The following is a 27,475-nucleotide window of genomic DNA, read 5'->3' as shown; positions in this document are numbered from 1 at the left end:
TCCCTGATGATCAGTGATGTTGAGCATATGTCTTCTTTGGAAAGATGTCTATTCAGATCATCTGCTCGTTTTTTAATCTTTTTTTTTTTTGAGTTGTATGAGTTCTTTATATATTTTGGATATTAATCCCTTATCAGACATCTGATTTTCAAATATTTTCTCCCCTTCTATAGCTTAACTTTTCATTCTGCTGTTTCTTTTGCTGTGCAGAAGTTTTTTAGTTTGACGTAGTCTCACTTATTAATTTTTGCTTTGGTTGCTTATGCCTTTGGTGTCATATTCAAAAACTCATTGCCAAGACCAATGCCAAGGAGCTTTTCTCTTATGTTTTCTTTTAGGAGTTTTATGTTTAAGTCTTTAATCCATTTCTAATTCTAATGAGTGGTGTAAGAATGGGGTTAATTTCATATTTCTGCATATGATTATTGTTTTTCCAACATCATTTATTAAGAAGACTCTCTTTTCCCCATTGAGTATTCCTGGATCTCTCATCAAATATTAGTTGACCATTTAGGCAAAGGTTTATTTCTGAGCTCTTGATTGTGTTCCATTGGTCTGTGTGTATATTTTTATGTCAGTACCATAGTGTTTTGATTACTATACCTTTGTAATATAGTTTGAAATCAGGAATTTTGACGCCTCGAGTTTTGTTCTTTCTCAGGATTGCTTTGGCTATTCAGGATCTTTTGTAATTCCATACAAATTTTAGGACTGTTTTTTCTACTTCTGTGAAAAATGCCACGGGAGTCTTGATAGAGATTGCATTGAATCTATAGATAGCTTTGGGTAATACGGACATTTTAATGTTAACTCTTCTAATCCATGAACATGGAATATCTTTATATTTGTTTGTATCTTATTCAATTTATCAAAGTCTTGTAGTTTTCAGCATACAGGTCTTTCATCTCCTTGGTTAATTTTATTCCTAGGTATGTTATTGTTTTTGATGTTATTGTGAATAGGAGTGTTTTCTTCATTTCTCTTTTAGATATTTCCTTGTTAGTGTATAGAAAATGCAGCAATTTTCTGTATGTTGATTCTGTATGCAACTTTACTGAATTCATTGATTAGTTCTATTAGTTTTTTTGTGGAGTCTTTAGGGTCCTCTTTCTACATAAGATATCTCTCCACACAGAGACAATTTTACTGCTTCCTTTCTGTTTTGGATGACTTTTTTTTTTTTTTTCATGCCTAATTGCTCTGCTAGGACTTCCAGTACGATGTTAAAAAGGAGTCATGAGAGTCTATACCCTTGTTCCTGATCTTAGAGCAAATGCTTTTAATCTGCTTTAATGTTTAATGTTTACACTATCAGTATACAAATAACATTCACAACTGATCCAAGGAGTAGGGCGCTCTGATCATATTTCCTTTCCTGTACAACTTTTGGGTTTTCCTGAAGTTAATAATTGTTTCACATTTTTATTTGCTTGGTTTTCCATGAGCTTCACCATATGCTTTGCCAAAGTATATATCCTTTCTCTACATGTTCAAACACATCTGGTATTCTCTCACTTTCCTTTTTCTTCCTTGGGCGATATCCCTCCTGGAGCCCACTGCCCTCCTGCTCTACTTTGGACGGATGGTCTCTACACCTGCTGCATAGCCGCCTTCCTGGGAATTTCCTTCTCTTCTCTGAGTTGGAGCCCACTTCCTGAAACTCATGTTTCCCTCTCTGGCTTTCTCATTCATTTCAATAGGGAACATCCTCCCTAAAGAATGATGTGGGGAGGAAAGTCTTTTGAAATATTACATGTCTGAATGTGACTTTATTCTTCTTTGGACTGATAGTATGAGTAGGTCTAGAATTATAGGTTGGATATCGTCTTGCCTTAGGATTTTGACAGGCTTGCTCCACTGTATTCTTGGTTCAGAGTTGCTGTTGAACACTGGATCCCACTCTAGTTCTTGATCCTTTGCCTGTGATCTGTTTTTCCTTCTAGAAGCTTCTAGGATTTTCTCTTTACTCATGTCCTACAGCTCTGGGAAAGTTTCTTGATAATTTCTTCGCTTTTTTTTGTTTGTTCTCTATTTCTGGAATTCATATTAATCAGATGTTAGCTCTCCTATATTTATCCTCTTTTTATCCTTCCTCTCCTATTTTCCAACTCTGTGTATTTTTTTTTGCTCTATTTCCTAGAAGAGTTCTTTGATTTTATATTTTAATTATTTAATTGAAAATTTTTGCTTTTGCAATCACATTTTTAATTACTAAGAGGTCTTCCTTATTCCCTCGCTATTCCTTTTTTTGTTTGTTTTTTCTTTTATAGATGCCGTATGGCTTTGTTCTCTCTAAGGGTATTACAGTGGGGGGTTTTTTTGTTTGTTTTTGTCTGCATTTTTCTTCTGCTGCCTGCATTGTCTCTGTTTTCCCTAAATTCCTTTTGTTTTGTTCCTTTTGGTATTTCTTTCACTATAGGTTTTCTTCAAATGTTTAGTAATCACTGGTTGCCCACACACATTTAGGGTGAGGCACTAAAAAGTGAACTGGAAGCTCTGTATGAGTGTTGACTGTTGACTAGTGAGTTTCACTGTCTGGTTCATAGTCAGAGAACCAGGTCAGTTCATTGGGGGACCCTATATAGCATTACCTGGAGGTCTTCACTTTGGGTTAGGCAATTTCTCCAAAGAAGAATCGTCTGATCTCTGGCCTTGGGGATAGCACCTTGGCTGTCAATATCCTGGGAGCCAAGCTGTGGAATGCGGGTTGGTGATGGTGGTAGCGAGAGGTCCTCATTATTCAGTATTTAGACTATCGCTTACTCCACCTTCCTTCATTACAGAGCCTCGCCCTCAGCATCAGCTGTGCCAGATACCCCAAGTCTAGGCCTTCTCTGGCTTCCCTCCCTAGGCAGCAAAGCTCCCATCTTCTGTTGGTGTGGAGGAGGGAACCTAGGGCCTAACCACTCCTTAGGAAGACTTTTACTAATCTTCAGAAGTACATTTTACACGTGAATTACTGAGCCTCTCTAGGGTTTTGTGGCTCAAATCAGCCTGCGTCTTATTTTTACCTTCTTTCCCACCCAACACACAGAACAGAAACAAGCTTTCCTTCCTTCCTTCCTTCTTTCCTTCTTTCCTTCCTTCCTTCCTTCCTTTCCTTCCTTCCCTTCTTCCCTTCCGCCTTCCTTCCTTCCTTCCTTCCTTCCTTCCTTCCTTCCTTCCTTCCTTCCTTTTTAGCTTTCTCTAGTCTGCTCAGAGTCACCACTCACCTATCCTCTCTTCAGCTTTCGACATTTGGTTGACATTTCTTATCTGCTGTTATTGCCTCTGTTTGTCACTGTCCTTGTGTGTTGATACCTCTTTCATTCTTTCACAGTTGGGCGGGGGGAGTTGGAGTGAAAGGAGGGGTTAGGAGATAACATGCATATGCCTCTCTGGAAGGCCAAACCAAAAGCCCTCACTGAAAATGCTAAGATAACCCAAAACCACTGCTGTCAGACAGCTGTTACCTGCTGACCAATTTGGTTAGAATAATCTTTGCCCCCCTACTCAGAAGCAGGAAGTGCACATCACCCACCTCCAGCCCCCTGGAGGTTCTCAATGAAAAGGGGTGCAGCTCCTTTGTGTGTCCTATGGGGTCTCTAATGACAGAGGCTCCAAATAGCACCATTGTATTAAAACCTACATGCTCTTTATAGGCAAGAGGTCACTGCTCAATGGCATGAATCATCCCGGCTTGACTTTCTTACGCCAAAAAAACAGTCATGTTTATCTGTTCATTTGGTCTGAGCGGTTAGAGGAAGATTGGCCGTATGAGGAGTAAACTTCCTGTTCTGAGTCCAACCTTGTCATTGTCCTGGCCATGATCTTCCTGACTGAGGCTTTATCATCGCCCCACTTTGAGAGTCAGACACACGAGAGGTAAAGGGGTGTAAACGCTGAAATAAGTATCATGGTGAATATACCGGTAACTAATTCTCTAGTACTTAATTATATGAACATGAATTATATTTTATGGTTATGTACAATTCCCTGAGGATTTAAAGTTATGTTCCAAGTAAACATTCTCCTCATTTTATATAGAAAATGAGGTTCACAGAACTTACTGAAGTGTGTTTCAAATAGAACAGCACTTTTTTTTGTTTGAAGTCAGTAAGAATTGATATTTACAGAAGTCAGTCCTTCCTTTCTGATATCTTTCAATTATAAGAAGAATTTGGAAATGTGACAAACTTAAGGTATAACATTTCTTTTCACCACCTAATGAGCATCCAGCCAAATTTTTAGCTTAGTCTTTCACGCCTGCCAACCCCTTTTAATGGGTCATGTCAAAACTCCAAAATACCTTTAGAGATGCACAACATGACACACACACAAACAAACCAACAGGAGTAACATGCTAGACCTACCTGTTGAAATAAGACGTAACTACTGCCCCCGCTACAGTCATTTGCTGGCACGCAAGAATGAATTCGCTAGTCCAGACGAGGCCAATTAAATGGTACCACCACATATACCGAATGCCCCAAAGAGGCTTATATTCCACTTGGCCACCTTCGATAACCTGGGCAGCTCCTAAAGTTTAAAACACAAACATGTTTTACACCCATGTTTTCTTAATCATGGTACGACAGGCCATACTTCCTCATGCCTGGCCTTTGGCATAACATGAAATACAGACACCAAAGAAAAGTTTGAAGCACCCACCATACTTTAATATCTCCATAGCAAAAACTTAAAAATTCTGAACACATACTTAATTTATAAATGCTATCAATAATGATAATTACAGTGACTCAAAAACCCATGGTTTTTCTACCACATCACTTTGTAATAAAACACAATTTATGAGGATGAAGCCACACAAAGATTGTTAGAACCATGTTACAGAATCCCAATTCACCAAAAATTTAGCCTTTATAAAACAGACAAGAATTTTTACTGTTTTTAACAGCTCACCGGTGCAATAGATTTCTAGATGTTCTCTCTTCATTATTTTAAATAAACTACTGTAAGAAGGTAGGCACTTTGGTCTTCGGTATAATCTACAACCTAAACAACTTTTAAAGATAATTCCATATTTTTCCATAGCTAGAAATTGCTTTTAGGTTCATAATTCATGTATTTTTAGGCATTCACAGTAGAGCCCGTGTGAAGGAAGAGGGAGAAGATAATCCTGCTCTAGAGCAAACTGACTTTACAGACGGAGGCTGGTCTTAGGTTCCTTATGCTCTATGTTCTGCTGAACAAGAGTCACATTATGAGAAAGAGTGGAGCAGCCTGATTTACAGAGACATTCGTATTTTATCAAACACTGGGCTCATTCTGGCCTTGAGGCAATCTCTCTTTCAGGTAAGGCACTGATAAATGCTTATGCTTTTCCAAAAGGGATGTGTTTCAGAAAAGCATTCCCAGTTCCAAAGCAGGTGACCTGACAGGCACGTTTAGGTGGATCAGGTCAGTGAAGACTTGGAGAGCCACTTCCTGGAACATCAGGAGGCACAGGACAGCCAAAAAGCACACAGCTGCTGCTGTAAGGTCCATAGGTCCCAGGGACAGACTGCAGCTTTGCAAGAATAGGTCTATAACATCGCAAACAGTTTAGAGGTGGAAGATGTTTCCACAGAACAAGAGAAATGATTTTCTCAACAGAGAAGAGGTAAGTACAAAGGCCCTGGATGCTAAGGGGGAAGGGTTTCTCCTTGTGGCTGCCCTGTGCTGCCCACAGAGCATTCATGCACGTCCCAGCTCCACACACGGATGGCGGCAGTCAGCAAGTAGAGAGTGGCTAACGTGGTAAGATCCATGCAGGCCTTCAAACCTTTGGCATTCCCCAAGGTAACAGAACCCTTAAGTTATCCTCAACTGGTCACTTGTTTTTGAACATCTTTATTGAAGCCATCTTCTATTTATTCTTCTGGTTCAGTTATATCAGGTTGTTTATAGATTTTCGTTTAGGACAGGGTTTCCCAAGCTCTAAGCATATCAACTGGCATTCTGAACCAGATAAATCTCTGGGGGTGGCAGGGGAGCTGTTCTGTGCATTGTAAGGCGTTTAGCAGCTTCCCTGGCCTCTGCCCACTCGATGGTGGAAGCATCATTCCTCCTCTCCTCCAATTATGACAACCCAACATTGCCTCCAGACATTGCCAAAGTGCCACCTGGGGAACAAAATTGCTGCTTGAGAATCACTGTTTTAAGCAAATATTCTCTGCAGTCAGGTGCTCTGGCTTCGTTCAGGATGAAAGCCTAGAATCAAGTCTCTGGGTGGGGCAGGCGTGTTTACATGCACATGACTGCCCTCTCCTGGATGGTGGGAACAGTGCAGTCAAGAGCCCTATAAATGACTTGTAGCTACTGCTATGGATAGCTAATAGGACCTGGACTACAAATAGATCCAAGATATGGTGGGCCTCAGAGACCACGGAAAGGACATTGGGAGAGGACTTGGCTCCAGTCTCAGCTTTGTCATGTGTGATAAGCAACCTGGGCCTCAGTTCTCTCAATGGAAAGATGAAGAGGTTAGGCAGATAAGATGAACCCTGGGGCTGTGGTTATCAGCTTGGGCTTGACTGTCACACAGGCTAAGGTGCACATCTCTGAACTGTCCCCTAATGACTGACAAGCTCGAGCAGGTATGGGATTTTTAAAATCTATGTTTCATTGAGTGTAATCTGAAGATATTAATATCTACTTCTCGCTCCCTTGGTGATCCCATCCAGGCTCATGACTAAATGTCATACATGTACCTGTGATGAGGACTAATTGGGAAGGGCACTTGGAATAGTAAGTACAATACAGGGTTAGCTATCACTGAGGTATAGATAAATATGATTCCAGTTCTGAAGTTCACAAACCTTTATTAAGCATAAACTGTACACTGGAATTCTGCTGGACATTAGCTATTAGGGGAAAAAATGAAAGAGGCAAACAAAAAACCAGAAAGATACCATCAGAAATGACTACAGGAATTCACATGTTGTTCTGTTAGTCTATTCATCTCTTCTCCTTCTGGAATGTTTATAATTTCTCCTCCAACCTCTATGAGATTTTTCCCCCATCTTCACTCTCAGTCAATGACCTAACTTCTGGTTTCTCTAAGAAAATTTTAGCAATCAGAAATCTTCTGCTAGTGCCTACCCCTCCATCTACCTGCTATCAGCAGGAGTCCATAATCCGACACCCCTTACTATGATAAACTCTCTGTGATCCTTGGGCCGATCCCCGACTAGATCCTCTTTCTCACCTGCTTGAAGATATCTCTTCAGAAATCCTCCCCCTCTTTCTTGCTTCATCAAAGTACTCTCTGTGAATCATTTTTAATTCTCTCGCATCTTTTAAAAAATCTATTCCTGACTCCTTGTCCTCCTCCAGCTTCGTTGCTATTTCTTTGTTCCTCTTTATAGCCAAATTCCTCAAGATTGTCTCCATGTACTCTTTCCAATTCTCTCTCATTTCTTTTCAACCTATTTCAATGATAATCCACTCCCCCACACTTCTCTGAAACTGCTTGTTTCACCTCCATGTTGCTAAGTTTAATGGTCAGTCCTTAGTCCTTATCTTATTCATCAGCAGCATGTGACACGCTGGACCATTCACGTCTCCTTGAAACCCATCACCGAGTTCCAGGACGGCACACTCCCTCTCCTCCTGCGTATGGGTGGCTCCCTTTAGGTCTCCTTTCCTTGTTCTTTTTCATCTCTGGGACCTTTTAATGTGGCAGTGACCAGGGTACAGTCCTTGGATTTCCCGTCTTCCCCTTCCACATTCCTTCTAAACTCATGGTTTTAGGTAATATTTATATATTCCCAAATTCCCAAATGTAGAGCTCTCGTTGGAACCTCTCCAGAACCTTCAGACTCAAAGAGCTAACTGCCCACTAGACATCTCCACCTGGTTGCCTAAAAGACATCTCAATTAACACAACTAAAAATGATCTGATGCTCCCAAGTCTTGACCCCTCTCAGGTGATGATAATCACATGCTCCAGTTGCTAAAAAAGACCCAGTGTTGTCCCCAACTCCTCTTTATTTCACACCTCTCAACTAATATAGTATGAAACCCTTTAAAGTAGAGGCCGAATCCAATGTCACACCATGTCCACCATTATGACCCTGTCCTAAGCCACCATCATCTCCTCCCTGGGTCACTGATATTCAGATGTAAGTCAGATCATGTCACTATTCTGCTTAAAACTCTGTAATGACTTCCCAAAGATTAGAGAGTTCTCATTGAGGCCTCCAAGGCCTCGGGACCGGACCCTCGTGGCCTGCGCTCTCCTCAAACACGCCACTCCAGCTACCGGGCCTCCTTGCTGTGTCCCCAGCACCCTGGCCTCTTGCTGTCCTCTTTGCCAGGCACATTGTCTCAGAGCTTCATGTCTCTGCCCTCACTTCCTTCAAATCTTTACTGACATATCATCTTCTCAACGAAGCTGTCCTTGATCATCAAATTTAAAATTGTACCCCTCCTTAAGTATTCCCATTCCTCTTCTCTATTTTATTTCTCTCTATATCATTTATCAATGTTTAATGTACTATCAAATTCATTTCCTTATTTTATTTCATTTCCCTCTGGCGTCCCAACTGAAAGAAAAGCTGTATCTCCAGCATCTATAACAGGGTCTAATACAGTAAATGTTCAATAAATATTTGCTGAATGAATGAATGAACCAACCTTCCTCAAATAATAGATCCTATCATAGAGAAATTTGAGATGATGTTCTAGAGATCTTCCTAGAGATTGTCAACATGACCTAGAGGAAATTCATCGTGAAAGTAGCTATACATCCAGGCATTATTAGCAAGCTTTAAAACATTTCAAAACACTAAGGTGATTCTTATGATCAGTGTAAATGAAGACAGTCCAGCTGGTTGTGATAACTTCCCAAAGGAAGTAGGCCCAATTTGGAAGGGCTCCACTTTCTGGCACATTCTGTTTACTGGACCTCTTCCAGCAAATTGGCTCAAGTGTCCTGCTGGACTCCTGGCCCACTGACACCCATCTTTCCTGTGTCTCCCACAGGCTCAGCTTCTACTCTGATGGCATGAGGACTAGGGTAAAAGAGAAGAAAATCTTGTTGACGGAGCCTGTAATTTTCCAAATTCTTTTTATGTATAACATATCACTTAATATAGCACAGATATGACCTCACTTCTTGATTAACCTACACTTACTGAATTCACTCAGGGGCTGCACACTGAGTGACACAGAAAAAGAAAGACACAGTCCCTGCCCTCAAGATGTTTTTACTCTAGTGGGAGACAACCCAAAAGTCATTTATTTTCTTGCATTACTGTTTTTCACAGGACTTATCACCACCTGATGTATAATATATTTACTTATTTACCCCCTTTCTTCCCACTCTCTAGTGCTTTTGTTTTGCTCTTTACTGTATCACCAGGACCCAGGGCACATAGTAGTCATGAAATTAATATCTGTTGAAAGAATGAAGAACATAAAAAATGCAAAGAAAATGAAGAAGAAATACCTAGGTATGTCAGGGGGATTTATAGAAGATTTTTCTGAGAAATATAATACTCAAAAGACTTCTTGAAGAGTGACTAGTTTTCCAAGCCATTTGGGGTAGAAAGCTGGGGTCAGAGTGGGAAAAGGAAGGGATTCTAGATGAAGATCACATCAAATCAGTGTAAATGAAGTGCAAAGGCACAGAGACGTCCATGGAGATTACTTCACTTTGCACCTTCCCAAATGGACCATTGACTTCTGAAAAACGGAAGCTGTTTCAAATTTTTCTTGTACAAGCTCCCTCCACTTAGTCCTAAATCCTAGGACCAGTCTGGGCCACTAGCAGACTTTGTGAAATAACTTTCATTATCTTCTAGATCTCTATTAACTAAAAGAAAAAAAAAAGACAATTTTCTTTTAAACTGTGTTCTCAAATATGCCAGGCAGAGCAGAGAATAAACCACAAAGCTGAAGCTAACACTAGACACTCCTTAGTAGACATGAATCCCTAATACAAGGAACAAAAATGGCCCTTATCTGCAAAGCAGAGTTCTGGTCCTAGTCAGCCTCCTAACATCCTCATGAGGCAGCTTGGAAGAAAGCATGACTTTTCCACTGAAAAAAATGGGAAAAGGACAGACTAAAAGGAAGGGGATGAAAAAAGGTATATTGCCTTGGTGGACCTAGAGGGTATTATGCTGAATGAAATCGGTCAGATAAAGACAAATGCCACATGATTTCATGTACATGTGTAATCTAAAAAACAAAATCAACAACAACAACCAAAATGGAAACAAACTCATAGATATAGAAAATATTTTGAGGGCTACTAGATGGGAGAGGGGTTAGGGGGACGGTGAAAAAGGGCAAAGGGATTAAGAAGTACAAATGGATAGTTATAAAATAGATATGAAGATATAAAGTGCAGCATAAGGAAAATAGTTAATGATGTTGTAATAAATATATAAAGGGGAAGAAGGGGCTGGATTTAGTGGGGTGACCACTTCATGAGTTACATAGATCATTATGCTGTACAACTAAAACTAATATATTATTATATGCCAAATATAATTGAAGAAAAATTCACTGAATTGTACAATGTAAATATGAGCAACTAATTGCCTATTATATTTCAATAAAGTCAGAAAACAAAAGAGAAAAGGGAAAGCCAGAGCCAGCCTGGATTCCAGGTCCCTTCACAGGAAACCCTCTGCCCGGCCCTGCTGCACCCTCCCCTAGCACAGCCCTTTGCCTTTCTCAAGCATGCTGAGTGCATCCCTGTTACTTCTTCTAACTGAAGCATAGACTTGGAGGGAAAACCTCCCCCAACAGCCACGGGCCTCTTCTCCCATCATGATGTTCATCGACCTTGGCCATGAGCACATTTTTAACTGTCAGTCCATTCTGCTCAACTGTCCATGCTGTGGAGAGGGATCACCACTGTCCCCTAGTGTCTTGCCCAGGGCCTTGTCCCTACAGTGTTTACCTAATGTTTGTGAATTAAAGAAAGAATAAAGGATCATTCCCTGCTCCAAAGCATCAAGGTTTAACCACAGAAAAAACGTCCTTCATTCATACTCACAGTCCGGGGCGACAGTGGGTAGGAGCTGTGCCCTAGAGGGTGGAGGCTGGAGGGCATTCGCAGGTCCTGAGCCATATTCCCCAAGACCTCACCTTCTCTGGTGATTCTTAAGGGCAAGGGCTCAAGTACCACAGCCCACCACCCAGTGCACTGTGCCTGCCACCTCCTGCCACGCCTCACTCTCAGCTGCTCTGGCTTCACCGCTGGTGCTGTAGCCGCTGGCCCCAAACACCATCTTATGGGCATGGCCCCACCCACCATCTAGCTGTGGTGGTCCCAGTGCTGCTCTGTCCTGAGGGGGTCTAGTGTCGACATCTGATCCTTGAATCCCAGGCACAGGGAAACGTGTGATGGGGATGAGCATGGGCTCTGTCCTAGGGCTCTGGAGGCAGAGAACCACCATGCTTCCAGCTGAGTGACCCTCGGCAAATGATGCTCAGGGCCTCAATTTTCTTGCCTGTACCTTGAGCATAACAACACACACATCGAAGGCACTTACAATGCCTTGTAACTAGGGTTTGCCCGATGGCGTAAGTGGAAGTGCAGTCGTGGCCTCTGGTGGGGTGAGGGAGGGAGTGGCACGCTCATCATCCGCCCCGTCACCTTCCCAAAGGCTGGACGACACTTGCTGGTTGGAGGCTGAGTGGGGTGGAAGCAAGTGGTAGAGGTTGAGGAACAAGAAAGACGGTGCCTGGGCCCTTGACCTCTGGACGACCATGCCTGCACGGGTCTCCTCCTTGTGGATTTCATTTATGTGAGGGAGAAATATCCTTATATTTTGTTTAGGCCACTGTTTTGAGTTTTCTGTCACTCCCAGACAAACTTCACCCTGACTGAATACAGTCCTGTACCCATCTGACCAGCATTCCTCCCTGGATAATTATCGGGAGCTCACTGCAGGCCTTCAGCAAGCTTCCAGAGACCCACCCCCTCCAACAGGAATGACTGCCCCTAAAGCATCTCCAAAGCTGGAAATACGGGTTTCTAAGGGCTGTGTCTGGCAGGAGCCTGCTGCCACCTTGAAGTACCTCCGAGGGATCAGTTTACTCCAGACGAGAGGGAAGAGAATCCGGTTTACTAAGATTCTGCTACATAGCAGTTGTTCCTACGTACATGACTGGAGCTAAACTTGATAAATCACTAAGGAATTACATTAGCCTTGTTGATTTGACACCTGCTGTGGTTCTTAACTGCCTGGTGACCGTCTCAGAAAGTAACTTACTCTTTTGCGCTCCCATCGGAGTGCAAATGTGGGCCGTAACCACATCAAGCAGAGGCGTTAGAGAAGATCTACAGCTGTGCCACTCGAAGCGTGCTCCACGGACCAGCCGCCGTGTGTTACCAGCCTGCAGGGAGAGAAGGAGCTGGTGCTGGAATGTACGTCAGGGTATCACCAAGCCCATTGTTTCCTCTGCTGACTTTTTTTTTTCCCCACAGTAAGACTTTCTCGGTGAAGAAAGCAATGAGTGATATGCATTCTGGCATAAGCTTCTTCTCTGGTTTGAGACCACACTTTGAACAGCACAGCTCTAGAATGCGAATTTTAAAGAATAGAGATACTTAGCTCTACTTCAAACCAAGTGAATCAGAATCTCTGAGGAATATCTCTGGTAGAAAACCAGTGTATAGCTAAGACAGGAGAATGAAGGATACAGTATGGTCTCTTAGTACCAAGTGAATTTTGGTGTGGGTTTGCCTTAAACTTAGGCTGGCTCTGCTGAGCAATAGGGTCTTTCCTGAGTTCTTTATCACCTACTGATTTGATGGGAGTTGGTAAATTACCCTGGATAAAATTTAAATCCAAAAGAGACATTTGATAAGATTCTTTCTATAGGCTTTATGTTGTCATTTTTCCTAAAATGCTTTCAGTCTTTACTGAATTTATTCTCTCATGAAACACAAATTTAGCTTCTTTAAAGCCAATACAAAAGAGAAAGAATTTTCCCGCTTTCTGCCATAACAGAGCCCCAAATGTTGTCACTGCTGTCATCAGATGCCTCTAGTTCCATGAGAGGTTTGGTCTCCACGAAAACCAACCAACAATTCCAAAATGAGGAAGGTTTCTGTGCCTGATTCAAGGTGAGGGGACCCATACCCACTGCCCTTACCTGCAGTCCCCAGGCTCAGAAGCACAGCCACCCAGAGGACCCAGAAGAAAATGAGGATTGCAAATGTCCACAGTGGCTGAAACAGCAGGAAAGGAGAGCTGCTGATGGCTTTATTTGTAACCCGGAAAATTTCAATTGCCAATTTCACTCTCTTTCTCAGGACAAAAATCAAGATGAGCAGAACTGCCTGGTGAGAAAGGGGTTAGAGTAAATTACTCAAAATAATGAAGAACGGAGAAGGGCTTAAAACAAACCCTAATATTTTACTGCCATCTCAACAAACAGCTCTTTTGAGATAGCTACTCGCTGCTTTTCTTATCACTGAACAGATAAAACGAACTAAACATCTACTATGTGCTGGTCCCCGTAGGCTAAATTTGGCAGCTGTAACAATGAACGAGATGCAATCCCTGCCCTAAAGGAGACTGCAGTCTGGTTAGAGAGCAGGAGAAAATGAGAATAAGGTCCTCCAGGGTCAAGAACTGTCTTCTGTCTCCCTTCCACCCTGAACGCCAGAGATGCTCGACGAAAGCTGAAGGACTGCAAAAGGCAGGGAGCTCAGTGTGAGGCACTGGACGGCGCTTACGCTTCGAAACAACTTCCGGTGCCTCTTCTCTCCTGGCCTTGGTTCCTTGCATATAAATATCACATTAAAGAAAGACCCACTCTCCACCCCCACATGCTGGCCCAGCCCCTGCCATCTCTCATCCCCTGCGCTGACAGGGTCCTTTGAGGAGTGGACTTGCCGCGGGGCCTGGGCCTCGACTTCACTCTTCTGGGCTCTAAGCTGCAAACTGCTGCATTTCGGCCTGTGCTCCTAGGCTGACACCCTGAGGGAAGCCTTTAATACCACTGACACCAGTTTTCCTCATTGCCGATAGCAGTCATATTGAAAACATTTCAGTAGTAGTCACAGGCAGGCCCCATCTTCCCAGAATGATTTCAGGCTGATTCGCAAGGCGGCTGCTGGGAACTCGGAAAACAGGGACACATCCCCACCTGAGTGGTCTTGGTAGCAGATGAGATTCAGGCCACTAGGTGGGACTCTCAGGGTCTCTGCGGGGCCCCGACATGTGAGGAGGGCAAGAGGGAAAATGGGTGAGATGGAGGCTCCAAGGTGAGCATGAAGGGATGAGGGCCTCCTCCTGCTTCTAGTCCTCTCCTGCTGCTGTGGGTTTCTCCTCTCCCTGGTCTGGGAAAGCGAGAGTAAGGAGCAGGGAGTGAGGGAGAAGATGGGCAGACAATAACTCCTCTCTCCCCCGGACACCAGCTAACGCTGGGGACAGGGAGTGGTGTCTGAATAGGGGATGTAACCTGGCTCTCTCTGTCCTCCTTCCCTCACCTCGTGCAGGGCTCTGCGGGATCGAGCCTGCGCTGGCAGGCAGGGGTTTCCCTGGGCATGGCCGTCTTCCTGCTCCACAGGCTTCCCAGCTCTCCAGACTCAGGTCTCCCCCCAGGCAGCACTTGCGGGGCTCTCTGGCGAAAATGGCAGCTTCCATGATGGATGCCCCACGGGAGGAGGGAAGGCCACACCCCTGTGGGCGAGCTTGTAATACTATTGCCATTGAACAGATGAGACAACTGAAACCTGAGAGGCCAAGTCATTTCTCCAAGATGACAGAGTGGGTGGTGGGTGTGGATCTGAACAGAGGCCCGAGACTACAAAGGCTGGGATCTCTCCTGTGAGCCATGTCACGGCACTCCTTGCTTTGTGACCCACCTCATCCCGGGACATGTGCTCTGTGTGTTGTGTCTTGCTGGCTCCCTTGCTTAGTGCAGGGCCCTGTGCACAGTAGAGCTCCGTAAACGGTGATGGTGATGAAGAGTCTGGGGCACTTACAAGAATAAGCTCATCCAGCAAGTGGCAGTGACCTATGTGCCAAACGAAGGCATATGACCTCTGGTTCAATTCTACCCTTTATACCGGCCATGGGGTGGGCCTCACAGACACAGGTGAAAACAGCCTCTCTGCTCTCACAGCTTCCCCTTTCACTCACCTTACACACCCTGAGGAGGAACATTCACCTCTGACCCTGGCATCTGGGTGGCCATTCATGGTTCAATGTGTGAAAACAAAAGATGCACTGTGGAGGGCTCAGAGAGGGAGGGGGCTCTCTCTCCGACTCCCAGCCCTGCCCCTCCCCCCATACCCAGCAGCGCATAACTTGGGGTTCAGGGGGCCCTCTCTCCTCCATCCCCCTTCGCAGGCCCCAGTTCAGCCATGGGCCTGGTCCTTGCCTGAGGCAGGATGGAGCCGGAGCTGTACTTCATCGCACATTTGCTTCCAAGACAGTTTACGTGAAGAACACAGACCTGAAACCTCACTAGAGGAGAAAACGTGAAGACTGTACAAACGTGGGAGCTGAAGGGTTTCCTTAGAAGAGAGAACTGAGTTGTGAGAGAGCCTGTGTCTGCTGAAAGACTGAACGGGCTTGTGCAAACCCCAGGCTGTTGCTCCTCCACAAAACGGTTAGTGAGCAACACTAGCAAAGACTACCGTGGGCCCCCCGAAACCACCTCCACACCTTCTCCAGGGCCCTGTGACTTTGGCACATCTAAGACCATCTGGGGAGTGACCAACCACCCTCCCCCAACAGCCACATCCGCTGCCTCAACAACACTCTGTTTGCCTGTTTTCAACTGCAGAGTTCACAGTGGAGGCGGCGGGTTCTCTGAGCACCAGGGTGACCCAGCTGCCAGTGGGTTTGGAAGCAAAGAGCCCTCTGTGCTCGAGGGCAGTGCGGGCTGTCACACCCTGGAGAGAGCAGAGCATCCATCCTCACAAACAGGAAACAGGAACTGCTGTGAGTCTGTCCCCCTTCAGTGTCCACCTTACAGCCTCTGGGGGGTAAAAATGGTTCTACAAGGACAACAAATCAGCCCAGGTAACAAATTAACCTCTGAGAGATGGCAGAAATGATTTGGAAAAAAGGAAGACTTTTTTTCCTTATTTTTTGAAGGTTTTGATGTATCCCTATGTAGAGATCTCACATAAAAACAGAACTATGTGTGTCCATTCACTGTGCGAATATTGATGCACACTCTGAAGTGAAAGAAAAACACATTCTGGCTGTTTCTGGTTAAAATCCAATTATTTGAATTTCAGAGTTCTGGCTGGCTATTTGACTTCCTACTGGAAGCCCATTTCTTACCGTAAGAACTGTAGATACAATAGCAAACCCCAGCAGGCACATCATGTTTTCCCATTCTGTGTCCAATGCTATGCTGAGGTCATTGGTGTAGTCATGATATAGCCACCATAAGACACTGCAGACAACTAGAAAGAAAAACACCACGGGCTCAGCACCCGCTCTCAGGTGACCACCCTCCCCCGCATCCAGACATGCAGGGCCACATAACAGGTGGTGTGGCTCAGGCAGTGGGTCCCAAATCCCTAGGCTTTACAGCAAGACTGACCCTCTGAAGGAGCTGGGCAGAGCCAGGGCAGCCCCCCGAGGACCCCTCAGATCTGGAGTGGCTCCTTGTCTTTGAGAGGTGCAGTGGGGTGACCCCAGAATACAGGTGTGTCCCATCTGCTCAGCCCAAATTGGGTCTGGGTGTGAGCAGGGAGGAAACTGCACTGGCAGGATGTTAAGAGAAGCGACATTAGAGTGCAAAGTCTAAAACTTCCAAATGAGCTCTGCTGGTGACAATTCCTGCAGGAGCCTGGATATGAAACTGGCATCTACAAAAAATGGGCAGATACTGCGACACTACAGATGCTCTGCATTTAGGCACTAACTGCTACCTAGGCCACAAAGTAACTGGAAGATCACAGATGTCCTTACTAATCGTAGATGGGAAAGCATCCCTCTCCAGCCATGTGCATGTCCTCCAGCCCAGGCACCCTGTGGACCTGTGAGCCATGGAGCTCTAAGGGGCTGAGCGCACACCTAGGTAATGAGAGAATGAAACACTGGCTGTACCAATGACTGAAAACTCGAATACCCCAGACTAGTTGATAAATGGCCGCTGCCTGGAGCCTCCTCCATGCCCTTGCCTCTTGGACGCCCTCTCCACAATTCCTAGATGGGCCCCAGAGCCAGCAATGAAAACAGTGGGTATAGGAGTGGGTCTCCAGGATCCTACCGCAAGCTCAAGGCCTGTGTTTCTTTGGATGTGACAATGCGGGCATGCCACCTTGGTGGTATCTACGGGTGATGTGCAAGTTCAGAAGAAATCCTTTAGGAGGCTTCTGACAGGTATTGGAATTGTCTTTTAATGGTGTGGATGCCAGGTCACTCAATTGGCAGGCTCGTCTCGGGGGCGGAGCGTGGAAGAGACGAGAGTGGGCATTAACTCTACCGTCATCTGTGAGACATACGCTACTCTCTCTGTCCTCTCTGGGCCTGAGTCTTATGGGAATCCTAATGCAGTTGGATGAGAAAACTCTCTAAGATCCCATTTAGTGCAAAAGTGGCAACTTTTAAGTTCTATACTTAACTAAAAGCCTTTTCATTTAATCAAAAAGAAATCAATCAAATAGAAATACTTACACAACAATCCCAAAATAACCAAAGCGACGAAAGTGTGAACCAAAAAGGTTGTCACGAATCGGAAGGTGAACATCATGGCCAAAGACAAGGCTGAAAGGTTAAGCATAACATAGAAATCACAATAACAACCAAGGTGTGCGGGCAATGATGACCAAACCCCCACTGAGAGGGCTGCAACACAGATGAGTCCAACCTGTTACAGTTTCCAAAAGCGCGAGCATTCTTCTTGAATTTTAAAAAAAATTGTTTAAGCAGGTATTATTTCCAAATACCCAAAACATTTTTTTTATTTTAAGAAGAAATGAATCATTAAAAATTTTTTATTATATTTAACTCTTGATTTTATACCAGCCTATGCAAAGCTCTCATTTTAATTGGTTTCAGATATTCTTATAAATAGGAAAGAGTAATGCCTTTAAAAATGAAAAATTTAACATTCTAATTACATGGTAAACTGCATGTGTAAAAAAACCCTGTGTATTATTTTCCAATATTTGGGTTTTTAAGCTTATCAATTTATTCTAAGTATTACAGTGAATTTATAAATATTACTTTATTTTTTTCTAAACAAGAAATTAGGATTACATATAGATGTTTCAGTGTAGTGGTTAAGAACATGGGTTTGGAATCAGTTCTGGATTGAGTCTGAGCTCTGCCTCCTTCACTACTGAATGTGTGACCTTGGCAAAGTCACTTAGCTTCTCTAAGCCTCAGCTTCCTCTCCTACAAATGGTAACAGGATTCTGCTGAGGTTTGAATGACTTAAGTATAACGCCTGGCACATCTGGGCCATAAGAACTCTGGTGATGATTGAAGCATCCCAAGCACTCAGAAATTAGTAACTTTGGTACTGAAATTATGGAAAACTCAATTTGTAAACTGGCAAAATAATGTTAGTATCTGACCAAAGAGTTTCTTTCAACACAGGTTGGGAGGCAGCCACTGGAGTAGACAACGGGCCATTACTACTGGCAGCAGAGGGTATTAACTTATTCGAAAAGGGGAAGCCAACTCTTAAAGGGGGCTCATCAAGCTGAAACATAAAAAATGGGAAATCAAAGGGTTAAGAGGTGTGTTGTGCTTCTACAAAGGCCTGGAAAGGGCATGTCCTGGCTCAAGGCCTTGACCTGCCTACAGCCCAAAGCAGGGATGTTCCTTGTGAGAGCTGGATGTGTCAGGTCACTGCTGTCTGATGCTTTTTGACCTGGAAGCACACACCTCCCATGTTCACCAAGCAGCCTTCCAATCTGGCTTGCCTACAGGTGGAGGGCACCCTGGCCCGAAGACATGTGTTTCTGGTCCCTCTGATAGTTGTACTTTTCATGCCCAATTTATAAACTGGCAGCCTGCTTTGAACATCCATCCTTATGCAGAGCTGAGGACCAGGCACTGGAACACGGTCACTACATTAAGGCCCCACCTAGTGAGGCCTCTTGGCACGGAGCCAGCTAGTCTTCCCCCAATTATTGTCCCATCTCCCACTTGAACCTGAAACATTGAAAATATCTATAAAGAAAATATACAAAGTGAAGTTTTATGTTTAAGTCAAGAGGCTAATTTTCATTGTACAACGTAGATAAGTATAAGAAACTTTGACAATCCATAAATCATCATGAAATAAAAATAATTACCTAATGCGAGGGTACACAGGCCAAGGATTGTGTCTCTTCCTGACATTATTCCACTTAGAATTCGATGGAGGGTGTTAACGTCATTTATCAAAACAGATGCAAACAGGGAATAGCACTCTGGCGTTTGAGGGATGCACCGGTTAAACAACGGGAAAGACTTGCTAAAAATAAAAGATGGAATAAATGGTAAAGAGGTTTGTTTAATTATTTATCTTAAAAAACGATGTTTGTTTAAAATTTTCAACAACCCAGAAAGCATGAGATAAAGTAATAGAAAGAGGTTTAGCACCCTGTGTGCCAAGTACACCCCTGGGAAAGGTGGGTGACTGTGCTGCTAGTGATTAGCTGACGCTCTAGATGCTTAATGATAATGGGGACCTCTAGAAACCAGAAACTTAACCTTGGAGAGCTACCTCACTGATCTCAAACACCAACTTCGACACTTTACGTTTAGGTCTAAGATTCGCCTCAAAGTAATTTTGTGTATGAGGTAAGAGTTCTCATACGAAATGACAAAGAGTCATTTTTCCTCACATCTTTCCACTTATTTCTGCACCATTATTTGAAAAGACTTCCTTTCCCCATGAAATTGCCTTGGTACTTTCATTACAAATCATTGACCATGTATATGCAGTTCCATTTCTGGGCTTTCTTCATCCATTTATCTATTTGTCTATCCTCATCCCAATATCACACTGTCTTAATTGCTGTAACTTTATAATAAGTCTTAAAATCAGGTGATGAGCCCTCTAACTTCAGTCTTCAAAAATTTTTTGTGACCCTAGGACTTTCGTTTTTCTGTATTATCCAGAATGAAATTGTCAATTTCTACAAAAATTATATTGGGAGGACTGTATTGAACCTATAGAACAATGTGGAAAGAAGTGACATCCTAACAATATTAAAAATTTACAATTCATAAATAAGGAATATTCCTCTACTTATGTAGGTGATAATGTCTCTCAGAAATGGCTTTAAGTTTTCAATTGAGGTCTTCCACATTTTCTGCTAAATTTATTCCTAAGTATTCTATATTTTTATGCTGCTGAAGACAGACTTAAAAAAGTTATTTGCTGCTAGTATATAGAAATTCAATCTGACCTTGTATCTTACAATTTTGCTAAATTCACTCAGTAGTTATTTTTTAGATTCCTTTGGATTTTTCTATGTAAATAATCAAGTCAGCTATAATATAGGTGGTTTCATCTCTTCTTTTTTCTTTTCTTTACTTTATTGTAACTCCTCCATTGGACCTCCATTACAACGTTGAGTGAAAGGGATAAGGGCAGATATTCTTGCGTTATTTTTAGTCTTAGGTGTAAAGCATTCAATAGTTCACCATTAAGTGTAATATTAATTGTAGATTTCTCATCGATACCCTTTATCTGACTGAGAAAGTACTGTGTTATTCCTAGTTTACTAATCTTTTATAAAAAAAAAAAAAAAGAGCTAAATAGTGTTATGTTAAATGATACGCTGCAGTTTGTTTAAGCAGTCCTCTATTGACAGCCATTGTTTTCAGTCTCTTGCTATTATGGACACTGCAGTGAATAATCTTATACATATGTCCTTCCACACCGGTATAAGGATACTGTAGATTAAATTTCTAGACATAGTGATGCTTGATTAAAAGGTATGTGTATTCATCACTGATGAATAGTGATAAATTGCCCTCACTGCCTCAGCAATGTATGAAAGTGCCTGTTTCCCCATACTCTTGCCAATACAATGCACTATAAAACCTCCAAGATGTTGCCGGCCTACAGTGCAAAAATGTCTGCCTTAAATAGAATCTTCCCTACCCAGCCTCTTTTTGTATGTTTTTTAAAAATTATGGTTCTTCTTTGAAGCATCTATTTATATTCTTATCTCATTTTGAGACCTTAGTCTATTAAAAGTTGATTAGCAAGACCTCTTACAAATTAGAGAAAGTAATCTTTTTTATATGAATTGCAACTTATTTGCCTATTAATTTTGCTTCATGTTCTTGGCATACAGAAATGTTGGTTTTTAATGCAGCCAAATTTTTCAATTTTTATTTTATGTTTTCTGAGTTTCAAGTCATAGTTAGAAGCCTGCCTTAATTTCAGGTTATAAAATAATTCTCCCATGGCTTCCAGTACTTTCCGGTTTAATTTTATATGTTAAAATATTTAATCAATTTAAGATTTATCCACATGAGACACGAGGTATGGATTTAGCTTCTCCTCCTGAATGCCTACCCTACTGTCCTAACATCACTTGTTGAATAGTCCATCTTCTTGTCACAGATTTGAAATGCCACTTTCATCATGTATTAAATTCCTGTAAGCATTTGGATCTTTTCCTGGATTATCTGCAATCTTCCATTAATCTTCCTACACCTAAACTAGTACTATAGTATTTTAATTATTAAACTTTATATGTTTTAAAAACTGGAAGGGCTAGACCACTTTGTTGTTTTTTCTCAAATTTTTCTTGATCATTTCTGTTTTTTTTTTTAAATTTTCCTTACAAACTTTCAAATTGGTTTGTCTAGTTTCTTTAAAAATCCTGTTATTTTTACTTCAATCATGACAAATTTATAGCTCAACTTAGGGAGAAATGACATCTTTCTAATGTTGAATTTTACTATCAAGAACACGAGGGAGTGACGTCAAAAACGGCAGATTGAGAGACGTCTCCAGATCTCTCCCCTTGAAATAACAATAAGCTGAACATCTGAAACTCTACAAAAAAACACCGAACCTGCACAAAAGCATGTCTGAATGAGGGATCTATGCATAAGAACTATCACAGGTTATAACCCTGGGTGTCAGGCAATAGACTGGGAGAAATAAAGAAGCTGACTCTTGCGGCCAGAGCTCCCTGTAGGAGGAGGGTGAGGCGAGATGATGCAGCAGGTTCCCTGCACAGCCCTGCCTGGGACATCTGTGAGTTCCACACGGCCGGTGGCACTGCCCAAGGATCAAGGCAGAAAGCAAGCAGAGAAGCGAGGACAGCAGAGAAGCAGGGATGGCAGAGAAGCAACAGTTAATTATTACCAGACGTGACTACAAAACACGAGGCTGAGCTATATCCCCTACCCCTCAACCCAGAGGGGCCCTCCTCTCATATCCTTCAAGACCGAACACTGTGGAGTCCCAGGGGAATCTCAGCAAATGCTACCGAAACTGTCGCTAATACTGACAAGGACTGAGACTGAGGGTAGCAAGCATGATTAAATATCCATAAGAGAAAAAAAGGAATTATTAAAACATTATATAAAGCAGGGATCCAAGAGACTTAGGTGCCACCTACTGGAAACCAAAAGAAAAACGCCTTCTTTGCAACAGGCTAAAGAGAGATCTTTATATAATAAATTTTCTTTCTAAGAAAAAGTAAAATATACTTTTATGCTCAGGTAGAGAAATAGTACATTAAACACCATGAACAACCAAGGTGATAGGCATCTCAGAAAGAAAGAGAAAAATCTCCAGAAAATAAGCTTAAAGACACTGAAATATGCGACTTAAATGGCAGAAAATTCAAGATGGTATTTCTAAAAAACTCAATGAGATCCAAAATGATCAATAGCAACAATTTCAGAAATTGAAAAACAACTAGGCCAGCAGAATAGTTCTTTAGCAAGGAGATTGAAACTCTCAAAAAGAACCAAATATAACTTCTGGAGATGAAGAACACACTGAGAGAGATGAAAAATAAAATAGCAAGCTTGGGAAATAGAGTCAACCAAATGGAGCAAAGGATCAGTGATATCGAAGACAGAAATCTAGAAATATCTCAAAAGTAAGAGAGAAACCAAAGAATGAAAACTAATGAAAGAGAAATACAAGAACTAGCTGATACCATTAGGAGAGGAAATGTAAGAATAATGAGCATTCTCGAAGGGGATGAAAAAGAGCAGGGACTAGAAAGCATTTTCAGACAAATAGTTGACAAGAATTTCCCAAATATAAGGAATGTGCTGGAGCTTGGAATTCAAGAAGTCAACAGAATACCCAATTATCTCAACTCAAAAACGCCTCTCCAAGACACATTGTATTAAAATTATCAAAAATCAATGACAAAGAAAGAATTCTCAGGGCAGCCAGAGAAAAGAAGACGGTAACCTATAAAGGAAAATCCATTAGATTATTGTCAGACTTCTCAGCAAAACCTTACAAACCAGAAAGGAATGGAATCAAATATTTTAACTATTAACTGAAAGAAACTACCAGCCAAGAATAATGTATTCAGCTAAGCTATCCTTTAGAAATGAAAGAGAAATAAAGACCTTTCCAGACATACAAAAACTGAAGGAATTCTTCACTATGAGGCCTGCATTACAGGAAATACTGAAAGGGGTCAGCTCACCTAAAACAAAATAACCAAAAAAAAAATACATAACTATGAATAAGGTAGTCAACTAGCAGGCAGATAGAAGCAGAGGAGTGCAACTCTTACTAAAAATAGAGCATTATAAGCTTAACAATAAGAAGAGATTTGCTATATAGCAAGATAGTAATAAACGTTCAGCGTACACAGGTACAAATCGAGACAATGACTGAAAAGGAGGGGATTCAAAGATCCAAACTCACTAAGAGGAATGGAGATAAGGCACACGCAGAAGAAACTGGACTACTATATAAATACAACTATCCTCTACATATTTGTAATGGTAACCACACATCTAAGATACTTGTTCTGAAGTATATAACATAAAACAAGAAGGTCCAGAGGGAAAATCCACAAAAACAAACCAAACAAACAAACAAACAAACAAAAAAACCCAGACACACAAAGACAAGGAAGCAATGGAAACACTGAGCAAAAGAAGGCAAAAGATAAAACGGTTATAGGAAAACATCATATTTAAATAATCGCCCTAAATATAAATGGACTGAACTCACCAATAAAACAGCACAGAGCTGTAGATTGGATCGAAAAACAAAAACCAACAATATACTGCCTCCAGAGACACATCCAAGTTCCAAAGACAAATATAGACTCAAAGTGAAAGGGTGGAAAATATTTCAAGCAAATGGCATTCACAGAAAAGCGGGAGTAGCAGTACTAATATCAGATGAAATAGACTTCAAAATCAAAAAGGTAAAGAAAGATACTGAGGGATACTTCATAATGATAAAGGGAATCATGCACCAAGAAGACATAACACTTATTAATACCTATACTCCGAAATATGTAAAGCAATTACTAACAGAACTAAAGGGAGAAACAGACCAAAATGCTATTGTAATAGGGGACCTAAATACACCACTGATATGGACGGATCATCCAAACAGAAAAATCAATAAGGAAATAATATCCTTAAATGACACATTAGACAAACTGAACATAATTGACATTTATAGAGCCTTTCATCCCAAAGCAGCTGCTCATACATTCTTCTCTAGTGCACATGGAATATTATCAAGGATTGACCATATACTGGGACACAGAGATAGCCTCAACAATTGAGATACAGCAAAAGTGGTCATAAGAGGAAAGTTCATATCATTACAGGTTTATCTCCAAAAACAAGAACGAGTCCAAACAAACAACCTAACGCTTCATCTTTAAAAACTAGAAAAGGAAGGACGAATGAAGCCTGAAGTCAGCAAAAGGAAAGAAATCATCAAAATTAGAGCAGAAATAAATGTAACTGAAAACAAAACAAAACAAACAAACAAAAAGACAATAGAAAAAAATAAATGCAAGAAAGAGCTGGTTCTTTGAGAAGGTTAATAAAATTGACAAACTCCTGGCTAGACTCACTAAAGAAAAAAGAGAAAAGACACAAATAAACAAAATCTGGGATGAAAAGGGGGAATTTATGACTGACATCACAGAAATACAAAGGTTCATACAAGAATACTATTAAAAAGTATATATCACCAAATTTAATAACCTAGAAGAAATGGACCAGTACTTCGAAAAATATTGTACTTCGAAAAAAATCTTCCTAGACCAAACCAAGAAGAACTGGAAAATCTAAATAGACCGATCAGCAGTATGGAAATTGAAACAATCGTTAAAAACCTACCAAAAAGTAAAAGACCAGGATCAGATAGCTTTAACAGTGAATTCTAACAAACATTCAAAGAAGATTTAATACCTATTCTCCTCAAACTCGTCCAAAAAATCAGAGAGGAAGCAATACTTCCCAACTCGTTTTATGAGGCCAATATTACCCTGATACCAAAACCTGGTAAAGGTAACTCAAAAAAAGAAAACTACAGACCAATACCTCTTATGAACACAGATGCAAAAATCCTAAATAAGATACTAGCGAACCGAATACAGCAACATATTAAAAAGATTATGCACCACGATCAAGTGGGCTTCAACCCAGAGGCATAGGGATGGTTCAACATATGCAAATCGATTCATGTGATACAACACATAAACAAATTAAAACATAAGAATCATATGATCATATCAATAGATGCAGAAAAAAACTTCGACAAGATACAGCATCCATTTTTGATCGAAACACTTAACAAAATCAGTATAGAATGAACGTACCTTAACATAATAAAGGCCATCTATGACAAATCCTTCAGCCAACATTATACTTAATGGAGAAAAACTAAAAACTTTCCCTCTAAGATCAGGAACAAGGCAAGGCTGTCCACTATCACCATTCTTAATCAATATAACATTGGAGGTCCTAGCGAGTGCAATCAGACAAGAGGAAGATATAAAAGGCATCCAAATAGGAAACGAAGAAGTCAAACTGTCTATTTGTGGATGACATGATGCTCTATATAGAAAATCCTAAAGATTCCACAAGAACACTACTAGAAACAATAAACAAATACAGTAATGTCTCTGGACGCAAAATCAACATTCAAAAATCCATAGCGTTCCTATACTCTAATAATGAAGTGTCCAAAAAGAAGTGGAAAAAATAATTCCTTTTGCAACTGCAACAAAAAGAATAAAATATCTATGAATAAATCTAAGAAAACATGTGTAGGACCTATATAATGAAAACTATTAGACCCTATTAAAAGAAATCGAATAAGATACAAAGAAATGGCAAGATATTTCGTGTTCTTCGATTGGAAGAATCAACATAGTTAAAATGACCATATTACCTAAAGCAATATACAGATTTAATGCAATCCCTGTCAAAATCCCATTAACATTTTTTAAAGAAATAAAACAAAAAAAAATCATCAGATTTGTATGGAAGTACAAAAAGACCCCCAATTGCCAAAGCCATCCTGAGAAAAAACAACGAGGCTAGAGGCATCACTCTGCCTGATTTCAAATTATACTACAAAGTGACAATAATCAAAACAGCATGATATTGGCAGAGAAACAGACATACAGACCAATGGAACAGAATCAAGAGTCCAGAAGTAAACTCATGTTTATATGGGCAAATAATTTTTGACCAAAAAAGCGAAAAACATAGAGTGGAGAAAGGAAAGCCTCTTCAATAGATGGTGCTGGGAAAACTGTAAAGCCACCTGCAAAAGAATGAAACTAGACTGTTGTCTACCACCGCACACCAAAATTAACTCAAAATGGATTAAGGACCTGAATATGATGAGACCTGAGACAATAAATTGCACAGAAGAAAACATAAGAACTAAACTCATAGATTTTGGACTTAAAGAGGATTTTATGAATTTGACCTCAAAGGAAGGGGAGTAAAAGCAAAAATAAATGAATGGGACTACATCAGACTAAAAAGCTTCTGCACAGCAAAAGAAATCGTCAACAAGGTAAAGAGATAACTATATAAATGGGAAAATATATTTGCAAGCAACGCCTCAGATAAGGGCCAAAATATACAAAGTACTCATATGACTCAATAATAACAATCAAAAAAATGGGCAGAGGACATGAACATACACTTCTCCCAGGAAGACATAGAAATGGCCAACAAACATATGAAAAGATGTTCAACATTGCTAGCTATTAGGAAAATGCAAATCAAAACCACAATGAGATACCATCTCACACCCATTAGAATAGCCGTTATCAACAGGACAAGTAATAACAAGTGTTGGAGAGGAAGCAGAAAAAAAGGAACCCTCATACACTGTTGGTGGGACTGCAAATTGGTACAGCTACTGTGGAAAACGGTATGGAGTTTCCTCAAAAAACTAAGAATTGATCTATCATATGATCCAGCAATTCCTCTACTGGGTATTTACCTCAAAACTTGAAAATATCTGAAAAGATATTTGCACACCAATGTTCATAGCAGCATTATTCACAGTGGCCAGGACATGGAAGTAACAAAGTATCTTACGATACTTTGGGTAAAGA

The 27,475-nt window shown here is 41.3% G+C and overlaps 1 protein-coding gene across 5 annotated transcripts in view; it reads right to left on the bottom strand.

The window, feature by feature from the left end:
- SLC44A3 (solute carrier family 44 member 3) overlaps positions 1-27,475 on the bottom strand; it is a 78,159-nt gene that overhangs the window by 37,944 nt on the left and 12,740 nt on the right. For all 5 annotated transcript variants that reach the window (XM_015595359.2, XM_015595360.2, XM_006919537.3 and 2 more), the window contains 5 exons: positions 19,229-19,389; positions 17,598-17,687; positions 16,254-16,378; positions 13,102-13,288; positions 4,353-4,518 (listed from right to left, as the gene is read on the bottom strand). In XM_015595359.2, the coding sequence (XP_015450845.1) occupies positions 4,353-4,518; positions 13,102-13,288; positions 16,254-16,378; positions 17,598-17,687; positions 19,229-19,389 (729 nt within the window). The remainder of the gene's footprint in view (positions 1-4,352; positions 4,519-13,101; positions 13,289-16,253; positions 16,379-17,597; positions 17,688-19,228; positions 19,390-27,475) is intronic.

The sequence above is a fragment of the Pteropus alecto genome, unplaced genomic scaffold (genome assembly GCF_000325575.1).
Source record: "Pteropus alecto unplaced genomic scaffold, ASM32557v1 scaffold106, whole genome shotgun sequence".
In the NCBI taxonomy this organism is placed as follows: Eukaryota; Metazoa; Chordata; class Mammalia; order Chiroptera; family Pteropodidae; genus Pteropus; species Pteropus alecto.
Note: the sequence above shows the minus strand (reverse complement) of the source record. Positions and strands in the feature narration are given on the sequence as shown.